This window comes from Sminthopsis crassicaudata, chromosome 3, assembly GCF_048593235.1.
Source record: "Sminthopsis crassicaudata isolate SCR6 chromosome 3, ASM4859323v1, whole genome shotgun sequence".
Classification (NCBI taxonomy): Eukaryota; Metazoa; Chordata; class Mammalia; order Dasyuromorphia; family Dasyuridae; genus Sminthopsis; species Sminthopsis crassicaudata.
The window spans coordinates 333,483,727-333,497,592 of record NC_133619.1 but is presented as its reverse complement, the minus strand read 5'-3'; the positions used below and the strand labels follow the sequence as shown (position 1 = coordinate 333,497,592).

The 13,866-nt window shown below is 35.4% G+C and overlaps 1 protein-coding gene and 1 long non-coding RNA gene across 12 annotated transcripts in view; one reads left to right on the top strand and one right to left on the bottom strand.

The window, feature by feature from the left end:
• Nucleotides 1-13,866, bottom strand: part of KALRN (kalirin RhoGEF kinase) — a 934,437-nt gene that overhangs the window by 338,562 nt on the left and 582,009 nt on the right. For 8 of the 11 annotated variants that reach the window (XM_074301431.1, XM_074301430.1, XM_074301435.1 and 5 more), the window contains exons 17-19: nt 8,851-9,069; nt 5,325-5,474; nt 205-319 (exon numbers count right to left, since the gene is read on the bottom strand). In XM_074301431.1, the coding sequence (XP_074157532.1) occupies nt 205-319; nt 5,325-5,474; nt 8,851-9,069 (484 nt within the window). The remainder of the gene's footprint in view (nt 1-204; nt 320-5,324; nt 5,475-8,850; nt 9,070-13,866) is intronic. The other 3 variants (XM_074301444.1, XM_074301432.1, XM_074301437.1) reach the window with 1 other exon arrangement.
• Nucleotides 1-13,866, top strand: part of LOC141561600 (uncharacterized) — a 67,978-nt gene that overhangs the window by 2,935 nt on the left and 51,177 nt on the right. Inside the window, exon 2 of the long non-coding RNA XR_012488091.1 lies at nt 5,352-5,501. This is a non-coding gene — a long non-coding RNA (uncharacterized LOC141561600). The remainder of the gene's footprint in view (nt 1-5,351; nt 5,502-13,866) is intronic.

The window sequence follows — 13,866 nt, the reverse complement described above, 5'->3', positions numbered from 1 at the left end:
TTTCCTCCATCACACCCTTAAGTCTAGACAATCTACAATACAATAAATCAAGCCACGATTTGTAATATTTGCCAATTTCTGAAAGCATACATTCTTACACTGAAATTTTAATAATTAGCTCTTAAGAGCTGGTTTGAGGTGACTCCAGCATAGCCCTGAGAGTGAATTGTATGGCTGATGTGGCTAGAGAAGTTAGACACTCACCTTTTACTTGTTGCTCAGGTCCCCTGGTATGGCTGGCCACACTGGGCATGCTGACATTATTCCTGTGGATATACTTCAGAAATACTTCAGCATTCCTGCGGGCAAGTGTGCATGCCTAGGAGAGACAAAAAAAAAAAAAAAAAAAAAAAAAAGATGCCCCCTCCCATTAGTCACGTGAATATGGAGACCACTGCAGAAAGAGGCTCATAACCCTTTCCGGGAGGCTTATGATCTTATCCTTGAGGTTTATGGAGGGTAGTAGCCCCTGGCTCCTCCAGATTCATGGGAAGTTGGGAAGTCATGTTACTTTGAGGCAGGAGGTTAGATAAGATGACCTTTTTTAGGTCACTTCAGGTTTGAGTATATGATAAGCTCTATTTTTTTTCAGGATCTTCTTTTTATTTAGAAACACCTTTGTTTACCCCTTGTAAACTATCAAATTTTTTATTTTTAAAAATTTTGAGTTTCAAATACTCTTTCTCCTTTCTTCCCTTCCTAACCTTCTCCTTGCTAAGACAATTTTATATAGATTATATATATTCACTCATGCAAAACATTTCCATCTTGACCATAACAATAGAGTCATGATCTATAACAATATAGTCATTAGAATGTAAAATTCCCAGTATTAGAACTTCCTCTCTCATTGCAGATCAATAATTTGGCTAGAGTTCAGAGTTTTAACAACTGTTCCAAAGTGAAAATTATCCATTGCAAATATTCACTACTAGTCTGGCTTCCCTCTTTCTGCTAGAATATTTTTCTAATACCAGTCAGCTAGTGGGAGCTCAAGGAAAATAAACTCATTTTAATATTAGGCAGATTTAAACATAATTAGGAAAGTAAATCTGGTTAAGGGAAGAGTAGTACACATATTACAAATCCAAATAAATTATTTTTACAGTTATTTGTTATATTTTATTATCTCTTCTACTAAACTTATGATATTCCCTAAAATTTATTTAGCTTATTTTACATCATTTCTCTCTTTTTAGCCTCCTAGTCACTGTAGGTGGCAGAAAGAATATCAGAACATTTTCTCCAATATGCAGATGGAGAATCTGAGGCTCAAGTAAGGAAGTGACAAAATGAGTGGGGAGGCATATTGTTTTTTACTTTCTTTTTCTCTCCCCTTTTTTTGCAACATGACTAATATGGAAATATGTTTTGCATGACTTCACATGTATAATGGGAATCATATTGCTTATCTTCCTGATGGAAGGCTTTGAGGGAGCGAGAAAATTTGAACTTAAAATATGAAAAAAGATTGTAACTTATTTAATAAATGAGTGGGAAGATACAGGTGCTGACTTTTAATCCAGGGAACTCTACTATAAACATACACACAAAATCTATAAATCTGAAAGTTTTCTTACTAATAGGTACTCAGGTAGACTGATCACAAGCAGGCTACTTAAGCTTCTATAGCTGAAGAAGAAATGATATGATAAAGAACATTTAGAAAATGTACTGGTTATGCTTAGGATTAAGGGATGAATGTGGAAATGCACTTTGCCTTCCCCCAAACCTAATTAACTATACATGCACACACGTATATATGTATGTATATAAGCTCTACATACATACATATATATGCATATTATATATATATCATGTTCATGTTTATATACATATATACACATATGTGTCTGCACACATATTGTTTATATTCAGTCATTTGTCTCTTCATGATTCCATTCCGATTCTTCATGATCCCATTTGGAGGTTTCTTGGCAACGATTCTGGAGTGGTTTGTCATTTTTCCAGTTCATTTTATAGATTAGGAAACTGAGCCAAACAGTGTTAAGTCCCATGTCCAGGGTCACACAGCTAGTAAATGTATAGGGCGGGATTTGAATTCAGGAACATGAATTTTCTTGTCTTTCTGACTCTAGGCTCAGCACTCTATCTTCTGTGCCACTTGATTTATATATGTATACACATGTGTATATGTATCTGTATACATACAAATATTATGTATATATGAATGTTTTCATCTTGTTTTTCAATTACATGTAAAATAATTTTTAACATTTTAAAAATAATTTTTGTAACTTTCCATATTCTCTCCTTGAGAAGCCAAGCAATTTGATATATATTACACATGTGCTATCATGCAAAACATTTCCATATTAGCCATATTACAAAAGCAAACAAAAAAAGTAATCATAAAGTAAAACAAACAAACAAACAATCCATTATGCTTTAATCCATATTCAATCCATCACTTCTTTCTCTGGAGGTGGATGACATTTTTCATCTTGAGTCCTTTGGAATAGTCTTGGCTCATTGTATTGTTGAGAAAAGTTAAATCATTCACAGTTGATCAACATACAATGCCATTATTACTGTATACAATATTCTCCTGGCTCTGCCTGAGTTTTCTTTAATAATATTATTATCTAATATCTTTTTTTAAAAAATGATGAAATTAAGGGGTGAGAGAGGAATGTAGTAGGATAAAGGGAAAGGGAGAAGTGGAATGTTGCAAATTATCTCCCATTAAAAAAAGGCAAGAAAAAGCTTTTCTAGTGGAGGGAAAGACGGGGAGGAGAGAAGGAGTGAGTGAACCTTACTCTCATCAAAAATGGCTCAAACAGGAAATAACATATTCACTAGGGGTATAGAAAGCTATCTTATCCTTAAGGAAAACAGGAGAATGGGATATGTGAGAGAAGGTGATAAAAGAAAAAGGCATGTTGGGGGAGAGAGTGATCAGTAGCAAAACAATTTTTGAGGAGTAATAGGGTGAAGGGAAAGAAAGAATAAGTGGGGGAAATGCAGTTAGCAGTAGTAATTGTAAAAAAAAATTCGAAGCAATTTTCTCTGATGGAGTATTATTGTTCTCTGGGAAATGATGAGCAGAATGTTCTCAGGGGGAAAAAAACACAAAATTGAAAAGTCCTCCATGAACAAAGTGAAATATATCATATACAAAGTAATAGCAATGTTCTGGGGTGACCAGCTGTAAATGACTTTGTTATTCTCAGTAATACAATGATCCACAACTATTCTGAAGAACTTGTGATAAAAAATCCTATCCATACCCAGAGAAGAAATTGATTGAGTCTGAATATAGATTGAAACATTCTTTCTCTCTCTCTCTCTCTCTTTCTCTCTTTCTCTCTCTCTCTCTCTCTCTCTCTATTTTTAATTTAATTTTCTTGAGAGATTTTATTTTCATTAGAGTGGGAGATCTATGTTTTCTTTTACAACTTCACTTTTCTGCAATTGTTTTGTATAAATTTCACATGTGGCTTTTTAATTGTGGGTGAATATAAGAAAGAAAACCTAAAACTCAAAAATCTTTAAACACATGTAAAAAATGTTTTGAATATACCTGGGGGAAATATTTTTAAACCTTTTTATTTTATTTTCAAAGCATATGCATAGATAATTTTCAAGACCTTGGGGGGAAATTTCAAATAAATTACTTTTAAAAAATAACACATTATTTAGAATCCATTCTTTTACCGGAATTCTTTAACTATTTACATTTCAGGCCTATATCATTTTCTCTGGATAACAAGTTTCCAACTTAGGATATTAATATTTCCTTTTATTTGCTAGACAACTTCTTTCTAAGTACCTTTATTCTACTTCCATTGCTAAAGACCTTAGTCAGATTCTCAACTTCAGATAATAGATCCATTCAGCTTTATAGGACGAAAGCCTCCTAAATTCTCTGATCTCCACCCATTGGAAGCTTCCTCCCCCCCCACCCCCCAGTCAACTGATTATCTTGATGCCTTTCTTACTACTTTTTTAAGCTCTTTCTTTAGGTGTAATGATCAAAATAGCACAGAGTATTTCAGAGATAGATACATCATTGTATTGTGTAAGGTTATGATCACATTTTATACATCTTTTTCTCCTAATGCTCTTCCTGAAGACCAAACAATTTGTTAGCTCTTTGTTTATAGTGCCACTTCAGGTTAATGTCTTTAGAAAATACCAATGAATGTAACAATACTTTTCCTAAATCATAACTGATAGCTCAGAGCCCATCCTTTTATAAGGAAAATTTGGCTTATTTTCCTACAATGCATTACTGGCACTCATCTGCACTGAAACCCACCTACTACTTTCCTGTCTATTTATATGGCCTTCAGTGAGGTGTTTCACTTCAGGATCCCTAGTTGGAAGCAGTATTCTCTCATGAGTGTACTATTAATTTGAGGTAGTAGAAAAGAAATTGGCTACTAGTCGCTTATAATGTGGGCCTGCCTTTTAAGGATTCAGTATCTGCATAGCATCTCAAAAGGTAGTTGGAAGCAGGTGGATGTAACAAATAAATGAAGACAATTTATTTTCTGCATTCATTTATGATCTAATCTTTGCTACTAAAAGAGAAAGTTCTTACCACTGCCTAAGACCAAACAAATCCTAAATAAATCCCTCCTTAAAAAAAGAACAAAGCAAAAAGAAAGAGAGAAAGAAACAAAGAAACAAAGAAAGAAAGAACCCAAAGACTAAAACGCATCATATTAGAGCAAAAAAAAGGGGGGGGTTCCTTTGACATACTATGGGAAAAGAATATTATATATGTGTGTTAAAAATCTTTAGCTGAAGTTTAGTTGTCATATTTGGTATAGCTATCTATAGATAATATAAGTTCTTTAACCCAACAGTTTCTATCTAATTGTTTGAGCAATTAGAAGTTTGAGACAAGTTGTATGGGAGTAAAATTCCAAATAAGAGGAAAATGATGGAAAGTCTCCTCAAAAAGAAGTCAAAAAACCAAGAGAGCTAGGAGAAGACTGAGTCTCATAAAGATCAGCAACATCACTTTACCAATTTTTTTCTTTTTTCTTCTTAATTTCTGTAACTTGTGAGGAAAGGTATTGGGTCATAAAAATAGGGACTTTTTGGGGAATTTATAAGCAGGCAGTGAGAGGTTTCTCAGTATTGAGTGATTCAAAAACTGGAAGTAAAATGTTTACAAGGACTTTCAACAAAAATTTTCCCCAAATCCTCAGGCTGGAAATAAAATAGATAGAAAGCCTTTTAATCAACAAATATTTATTGAGGAATTTAAAGAAGATATTTTATTTATTTAAAATAAAGATTGAAAGAGTGAGAAGATATAGAGTTTGAGACCTAGGAAAGTAAAATCTGACCTTGAGGAAAGCCTCCTTTTGTTCCAGATGTTTGCTGATGAGTGGAATGACATGGTCAATCTCTGCAGCTGGCCCCAATTTATCTCGCCCACCGCACCAGTCCTCATCTCTCCGGTATTCCTGCTCTAGGCTCTCCAGGACACTGCATACCTAAAGGCAGAAGAAGGGAATGGTTGGGTAAATCATTCAAACAATTATTCAACAAATATTTATTGAAGGATTTAATAAGTTTTCTTGGGGAGACAACATGACCATAAAATGATTTCACACTTTCAAAGTATCACCCAAAGATTTTTGTGAATAAAACTTTAACTGAGGCTATTTTAAAGAGATATATAGCATAAAAATGGAAGGAGGCACTGAAAAATGTGAAAAGAGAGAAGAGTAAAGTAAGTATGTCTGAGACCAGCTTCCACAATTCCACAGTTTTGTCCAGAGCCATACCTGTCTCATGATTCTGGATATTTTAGAACTGGCTATAGGTCCCAAACTGCTCAATTAATTTTGTCTCTAGAGACACCTTTTCTCTCTGCAAACATATAATCCAGTGATGAAAATCAGAACAGATCTGCAGGCTCAGGACTTAAGAGAACACACTATATGGGCACATAAAAACTTCAGGTCATACGGGCAGAAAGCCTCAGATTTCTGTTTGTTAAACTTGCTTTAAGGCCAAACTCTTAAATATCACTCAAATGAGGAGCTATAGTTCAGCTATATCACTATACTAAGGAGCAATTCTAATGGATGAATTTCGATGAAAACTGCCCTACTTTAGAATTCCTTTCATAAGAATTCCTTGGTTGACTCCCCTCAACCACATTCCCCCTCTTCAGAAACTTCATACCACTTGTATTCACACATACAGCACTTGTGTTTATGCAGTTGCACACACCCAAATGCATATAGATCTTAAGGAAGATAGTGTCTAGCATCTAACTGATCTTTGATAAAATGCTTGTTGGGTTGAATTAAGAGAGTATAAATATATGTGTATACTATTTGCATATCATATAAATATAATAGTTATATATTATATACATATATTATTTATATATTATATACATTTATGGTAGATGTTGTTTGGTCCTTTGTTCTCGAAGGGAAATGATGCTATAACTTGCAAGTGAATTGGATGTAAGTGAGGGAGGGCTGTGCAAGGTCACCTGCCTCACTCACCAGAGCTGTCTGAGTGCAATGGCAAGATATAGTACAGAATGACGGGAGATGGCTCTGGATACAATGAGAGACCCTGGTCTTTTTAAGCCAAGGTCTTCAACAGGTCTCAGTTTGACTGAGGCTATGTCCATTTGGTGATGAAGACTAAGTAGCAATTGAGGAAAATGATCTCTCTTTCACTTAGTTAAAAAAAAAAAAAAATCTAAGTAAATAAATAAATTAATGTGAGAAAAGGTTCTCCGGATTTCAGGCCAAAGCAAAAATGACTATTTACCTTCAATCTGAATCATTCTGTACCCAAACAATGACCAAATGGTGCTTGGCCTAAGACCTCTTAGTGAGCAATTAGAATTAGATTGATTTTGGTTTAAGGCATGTTCCTTAAGAAAATGCTTTTAAGAGCCTTTTAAGGTATGATAGATATTGCAAGGTGATACAGTCAGTGCAGAGCTGGCCCTGGAATCAGGTTGAATTCCTCCTCAGAGACTTACTAATTTAGTTGACACTAGGAAAGTCAATTAACCTCTCTCAGAACTCAGTTTCCTTCTCTGTAAAATAGGTATTAAAGTAGCACCTATCTTAGAGTTAAAGGGAGGATAAAATGAGATAATACATATGTAAATCTCCAAGTGCTCTATAAATCTTGGCTATAATTATTATTGGATGTGTTTTGTCTGTTTCTTCCAAGTGAATTTTGTTTCCTATCTTCATTTTCCCTGTTCTCTCTGATTTCTTTGTAATGTGAATTCTAAAGGATAAGGGACAGCTAGGTGGGGCAGTGGATAGAGTGCTAGACTTAGTCACAAAAACTCATCTTTCTGAATTCAAATCTGGCCTCAGACACTTCTTAGCTGTGTGACCCTAGGTAAATCAATTAACTCAATTTTCCTCAGTTTCCTCCTGTGTAAAATAAGATGGAAAAGGAAATGGCAAACCACTCCAGTATTTCTGCCAAGAAAATCCCAAATGAGGTCTTGAATAGTCCTGAATGACTGAAATGACTAAACAACAAAGATAAGGATTGTACCTCTTTAAAGCAGGAGGTTCCAAGAGAGAAAGGATGATTCTCTTAAGCATCAGCCTGACCCATTGAAAGAGAGTTTGGAGTTTCAGAAAATACTTAATCATCATTATTATTACATCATTCAGTTACCACTTTGTAGCCCCATCTGTGGAGCTGACTAGTGGGAGGAAATATTTATTAAGGTCTGAATCTACTCCGGTGACTTGGTAGAGGAGAATATGGCAAAGTAAACAGATGTTGTTATCATAACCTATCCTTCTACTTTCCAAGATTTAGAGTCAGAATGAGTCAGGAGAAGACTATAACTACAACAATAATAGCTAGCATTCACATAATCCATTAAGGTTTCCAAAATGCTTTATATATGTTGACTCATTTGATTCTCAAAACAACTCTATGAGATAGATTATATTCTCCATTTTTCAGATGAAGAAAGGGAGGCTGAAAAATGTTCAACAATTTGGCCAGCCAGATTTAATCAGCTAGCTAATGCCTGAGGCCAGATTTGAAGTCTTCCTAACTCCAAGCCTAACACTATGTATGGGTTATACCATCTAGCTGCCTCAATTTACACACATAGAATAATGACATTATTGTTGGTGGTGGTAACTATCATTGATATTCTTTTGATTTATGTCCACTTATATTTTTAACTTTTTAATTTCTATTTTAAAAGCTTCTATTTATTTAATGTTAACATTCTTTTCTTAAAACATTTGAATTCCAAAGTCTCTCCCTCCCTCCAGCCCCTTCTCCATCCCCCAAGAAGGCGAGTAGTATGATATCAATTATATGTATCAAATCATATCATTGACATTTTCACTAACTGTGAAAACAATACTAAAAGACAACCAAACGGATTAATTAAACTGATCAATCTCAGTCCTGGAGAACAAATGATGAAACATAGCTCCCTCCTCTTGAAAGAGAAAGATGGGAGACAAGAGATGGGAATTGTGGCCATACATACTCTCAGACATGGTGACTAGCTCTTTTTCTTTATTATAAAGTATATTTCAGGGAATGACCAAATCAAACAAAAACAAAAAGTAATAACAATAAAACATAAAGAATACTGAGTAAATATCTTTATATTTTTAAAGACGGTTTATAAATCTTTTAATCTCTAATATCTACCTATTTTAGAGAATATAAATTAGAGACGTTATGGCATATGTGCAGAGGTGGGCTTTGGATTCCGGTCCTCTGAGCTAGGTCAACACTGTTGTCACATCCCTATGCTGTCCCACTGACTGGGACAAGCTGTGACCTTGGATCTGGGGGTGGGAGGTTGTGGCTTCCCCCTCTGCTATCTCCACTCACCTGCTCGGATGTTTTGTAAAAGGCCACAGAGGCATTGACCAGCTTGAGCCTGTCTTCCATCTTCAGCATCAGCTGTTGCCAGTGCATTGCCACTTTCTCAGCACATTCCCGGATGGCATCAGCATCGTAGTGCCCAGCTTGGAGCAACACCTCTGCCTTCTGCTGTACCTGCAGAGCACTCTGGTGCGTCTTCTGCAAGGAAGTTGCATGAAAGAGGGACTGGGCATGAGGGGAGGAAAGAGAGGTTCATGGGGATGACCCAGGTATAATATGGGAGAGGGGTGGAGTGAGGTGTGAGCAGGAAGATGTAGAAAAAGTTAAACAGTTTTAAATGACTTTTTTCTTCACAATTTGCTACTATTGCTACTAATTACAGACAAAAACGATATTCATTCACAAAATCATAGATCTAGAAATGGAAGGGAGTTAGAGGCCTCCTGGTTTATACCTGAGTTCAAATCTGATCTCATAGTTCCTAGCTATGTGACTCTGGGAAAGTCATTTAATCCTGTTTGCCTCAGTTTCCTCATCTGTAAAATGAGCTGGAGGAGGAAATAGTACATCATTCCAGTATCTTTGCCAAGAAAACTTCAAATGCAGTCATGACTGATTAGCAAAATAAGCCCCCTTTCTCATTTTACAAATTAGGAAAGGTTCTAGGAGGTTAATTGAATTGCCCCAAAACACTAAGGCAGTCAGAGTCAGACATAACATTTGAACCCAGATTCTCTGATGACAGAGATATTGCTCTCTTCATTGGACCATCTTTCCCCCTTACACCTTCCATGCACATTCTTTGAATCATAACATACAAATATATGAATGAATATCCCAGGGCCCAAACAGGTTTTCAAGGAGAGTTTTGCTTACTGGAATGGGAAGAGGAGAAGGGTATGCTGGAATCAGCTCAAATAAGCTTCCAAGAGCCAGTTGCTTAATTTTCACTGTGAATATTTATATTTTAGAAATAGGTAAATGTTACAAATCAAGATTTAATTTATTTCGTTGGTTGTCTAGACTTAAGAAAACAATGGAGAAAATGCTAATAGTCCAAATTAAACTTAAAGAGGTGGCACGTGTACACTTTTTAAAAGAGTTAGTCATTATCAATTTACTAGCACACCCATGAAAAGGAGGCAAAAAAATTATTAGGCCGTACCTTCACTGTATCCCTGCCCTGACTCCTTTGCCCTGGGTTATTCACTAGGTAAATTTCTCTTCTCCTTTCAAATGCCATTCCAAAGAATTTCCATCATTTTGATTTTTCCAAGAAAATCATTGGTATAATTCAGTGTTCTGGTCAGATCTTTTTAAAAGTACATAACATAGCAACAAAAATCTCACATAACAAAAAACAATAACCATGGTTCATTGATTACAAGCAGTGTTCAATGAAGGCTAACTACAGGAGTTTAAAAGAATTTGGTCAGTTTAGCCTAATTCATTATTATAAGATTTGATCTTTATATTAATTTCTCTAACACATTAAAAAAGTAAAGAACAACAAATATCATCAGAGTCCTATTGCCCATACTAATGGAGAAAATCAGTAGCCTACATGATTCCAAGAAGCTGGCGCCATTTTAATAAATCATATTTATATTTGCCAATGAAATGCATTCCATGACTTTGCCTTTCATAATTCATTTATTTTCTTCATTGTTTGTGGGGGAGGGGGAAGACAGAAGGAAGATAATCTGGGTTAAGTAACCTTGCCCAGGGTCATACAGCTAGCAATAATCTGAGGCTGGATTTGAATTTAAGTCCTCTTGACTCCAGAGCTAGAACTCCATCCTATGTACCATCTAGATGCCCCAATGAATTTATTTTCTTAATGTTGCTTGGCTCAGGTTATTATTAGAGGCACTGTGGTAAAGGGGAAAGAACACTAGACCAAGTCAGTAGTCTTGGGTTCAAATTCTTCCTCAATGCTTCTTAGCTACATAACTTGAAACAAGTTACTGAATCCCCCTTATTTGTGAAATGAGTAGAATAATCCTTGCACTATCTCCTTCACAAAGTTAAAGCAAACAAAAAATTGGGAGAACCTTAAAACACTATCGACATGAATTATATTCTACAGATCTTGAGACTATATAGATTAACAGAGGTAGGATTTGAACTCAGAGCCTCTGACTCCACAAACAGCACTTTCTTCACTATTATACTTTCTGGACAGAATTAAGTTATGAACACTAACTTTACATAAAATTTAGTCTTCATTCTCTTAGTTACATACTAATTGTTAGGGTTAGGGAGATTAACCCAGACACTCCTGAGTGGCTGAATAAAACAATCTAGCATTTAAAACTTGTTACAGTTACACGCTAAAATAGGGGATGGATAACTGAAATGAACTATTTCTGATACTAATAAACAGACCTACAGAAATGCCCACTACTTTTTCTAATAAATAGCATGTATATAACCCTTTAAAGTTTGCAAAGCTCTCTACAAAAATCTCATTTTATTCTTACAACAACTGTAGGAGGCATGGTGTTATTATTATTCCTATTTTACAGATAAGGAAATAGAGGTAGACAGAAGTTAAGTGACTTGCCCATATGTATGTCCCATAGTATCTGAAGCTAGATTTCATCATCATATTTTCTTTATTGCAAGTCCAGTTCTCTATCCAAAGCTGCTAGTTCTCAAAAGTATTGGGTGATTCCCACTTTTGGAGAAGGGATAGTTTGCCTCTAGAGCACCCAGATCTAGGGAAACCAGCAAAAGATTGGTCTCACACAGCTTGTGATCCTCCCTTTAGTGCTATCTCTGGGACTATCCCTCGCTCTGACCAACCCATCCCACTACTTCTCCACCAGAATTTTTTGCCTTACTATTTTCCTGTTTTCTCATATCTACTTACACCCTTTTTATAATCTTATTGTTCAGGCCATTATTCCCCCTCTGACTTCAGTATCTTTTTCTGGCTCTTCATCTGTATTGACTCCCCTAATATATATTCTGTCTCCTCCATTAAAATATAATCTCTTTGTGAATAGGGATTATTTCTTTCTTTATCCAAGGCTGCTAGGTGGTACAGTAGATGGAAAGTTAGATCTGAAATCAGGAAGAACTGAATTCAAATCCACCTTGACTCCTAGGCAAGTTACTTAATCTCTATTTCAGAGTCCTCTTCTGTAAAAAGGAATAATAATAATAACTGTTTTCTTGAATCATCTCCATTGTGAGGATAAAATGAGATAATATTTGTAATATTGTTTATATATATATAATGTAACATATACATAATGTAACATTTGTTTTATAATCTTTTGAGCAAATCATTGTTGTTTTTATCATATCCCCAATGCCTTGCATATAGTAGGAAATGCTTTTTATTTGACTGATTGGTGTCTTTTTGTATCTAGCTTCAACTTCATGGTTAGCTGCCCTGCTCTGGTATCCTAGAATGATTTGCCAATTCCCCATTAGTAACCTTGAATAACGCCAACTATCCACTTTTTCTATTCCCAAGCTGCCCAGTGCAAACCAAGTCATAGAACTTCTATTACTGAATTAAAAACAATTTCATTTTATCTATCTTCTCTCGGGCCCCTGGTGCTTGGAAATCCTTTTTATTAATCTCTTCATCCTCTCCCTCCCAATTATAGTCCCAAAGTAGCTGCTCCAGTTTTTTCCTCCTCTGTCCTACAGGTTCCAATGCAAGCCTTATATATTTTTTCACTTTCAGAAAATGAACTTCCTCTTCACATTAAAGATTGAATGAACTCTTTCATCTTTCTTTTTTGACTTCAAAATGTTTCAATACTACACTCTTCTTACTACATCCCAAGTTCTCTGGATTTTTACAAGTCTTTTGTAAAAATAAAGAATGTGATTTATAGAGATATTTTCCCCCTAATTGAATAGTCAGTTTTCTTTACTTTTTGATGTCATAGAATTAATTTAAAATAAATAGAGACTATTCTCTCCCCCCAAAAATTAAAGAATGGGAATACATTCAAGTCAGTCATCAAGTCCAGTTGATTATGTTTTCCCAATATATATCACATTTATTCCTTCCCTTATATTATTATTTCTCCTCCTTGTTTAGGGTCTTAGCACCTCAGGACGGCAATAGTCTCCATTGGCTTTCCTTCTATTTCTTCTCCCTTTTAATCCATCATCAACAGATGATGTTATCATCATACAGATTATCATCAGTATATCATCAAAAGATAAATTTTCCAAAACACTTATGTCAACCTTCAACTAAAAACTTTCAGGTGATTTCTTATTACCTGTAGCAATCTTATAGATAATATTCTCTAATCTCATTTTTATGGACAATGTAGCTGAGGCCAATCAGCTCAATCAATTAAGCCAAGTCATAGGAGCATTAAGTGCCAGAAACAGTATTTGAACCCATGTCCTGAAACTCCAAATTCAATGCTGTTGACATTCCAGCCCATTAACTAACCTTTTCAAACTGCCCTTCCTGTCTTACATCAGCCCTCTGTTCTACCAGATCTGATCCCACACACTTCTGCACTTTTCCCTTAGTCTAAGGCTTACTTGCCATTCAAAGTTCAATTCAAGACTTATATTTTCCATTAAGCTGTCCTCAAAAGAGCCCAAATCTTAGTGCTGGTTCCTTCTCTTGAGCTCCTACTGGAGACCAAGGGAAGGAATTTCATCTGTTTGCTTCTATTTTCAGGATCTGGTACAGTGCACAACATATAGAATGTTTAATAATAATAAAATAGGCAATATTATTAGCAAATATGTCTTTCGACTCTATCTTTTATTTACATTAGACCTTGGGCTCCCTTGGGCTTTAATTTTCTTTTCTGAGATATGAGGAGATAAGACTGAGTGAACCCAAAATTCCCTTCCAGTTCTGAATCTATGATCTTATGTGAGAAACCACCAAATGACTAACATTGTATATAAAATCATGTTGCCCAGAACCTTCATTTAGGAAGGGAATGCTAGCCTGAAGTCTTCCTGTAATCCTGGACAAGGATAGCTTCAGAGACCGTTACTCCTCTGCCCATGGACTTACTTGAG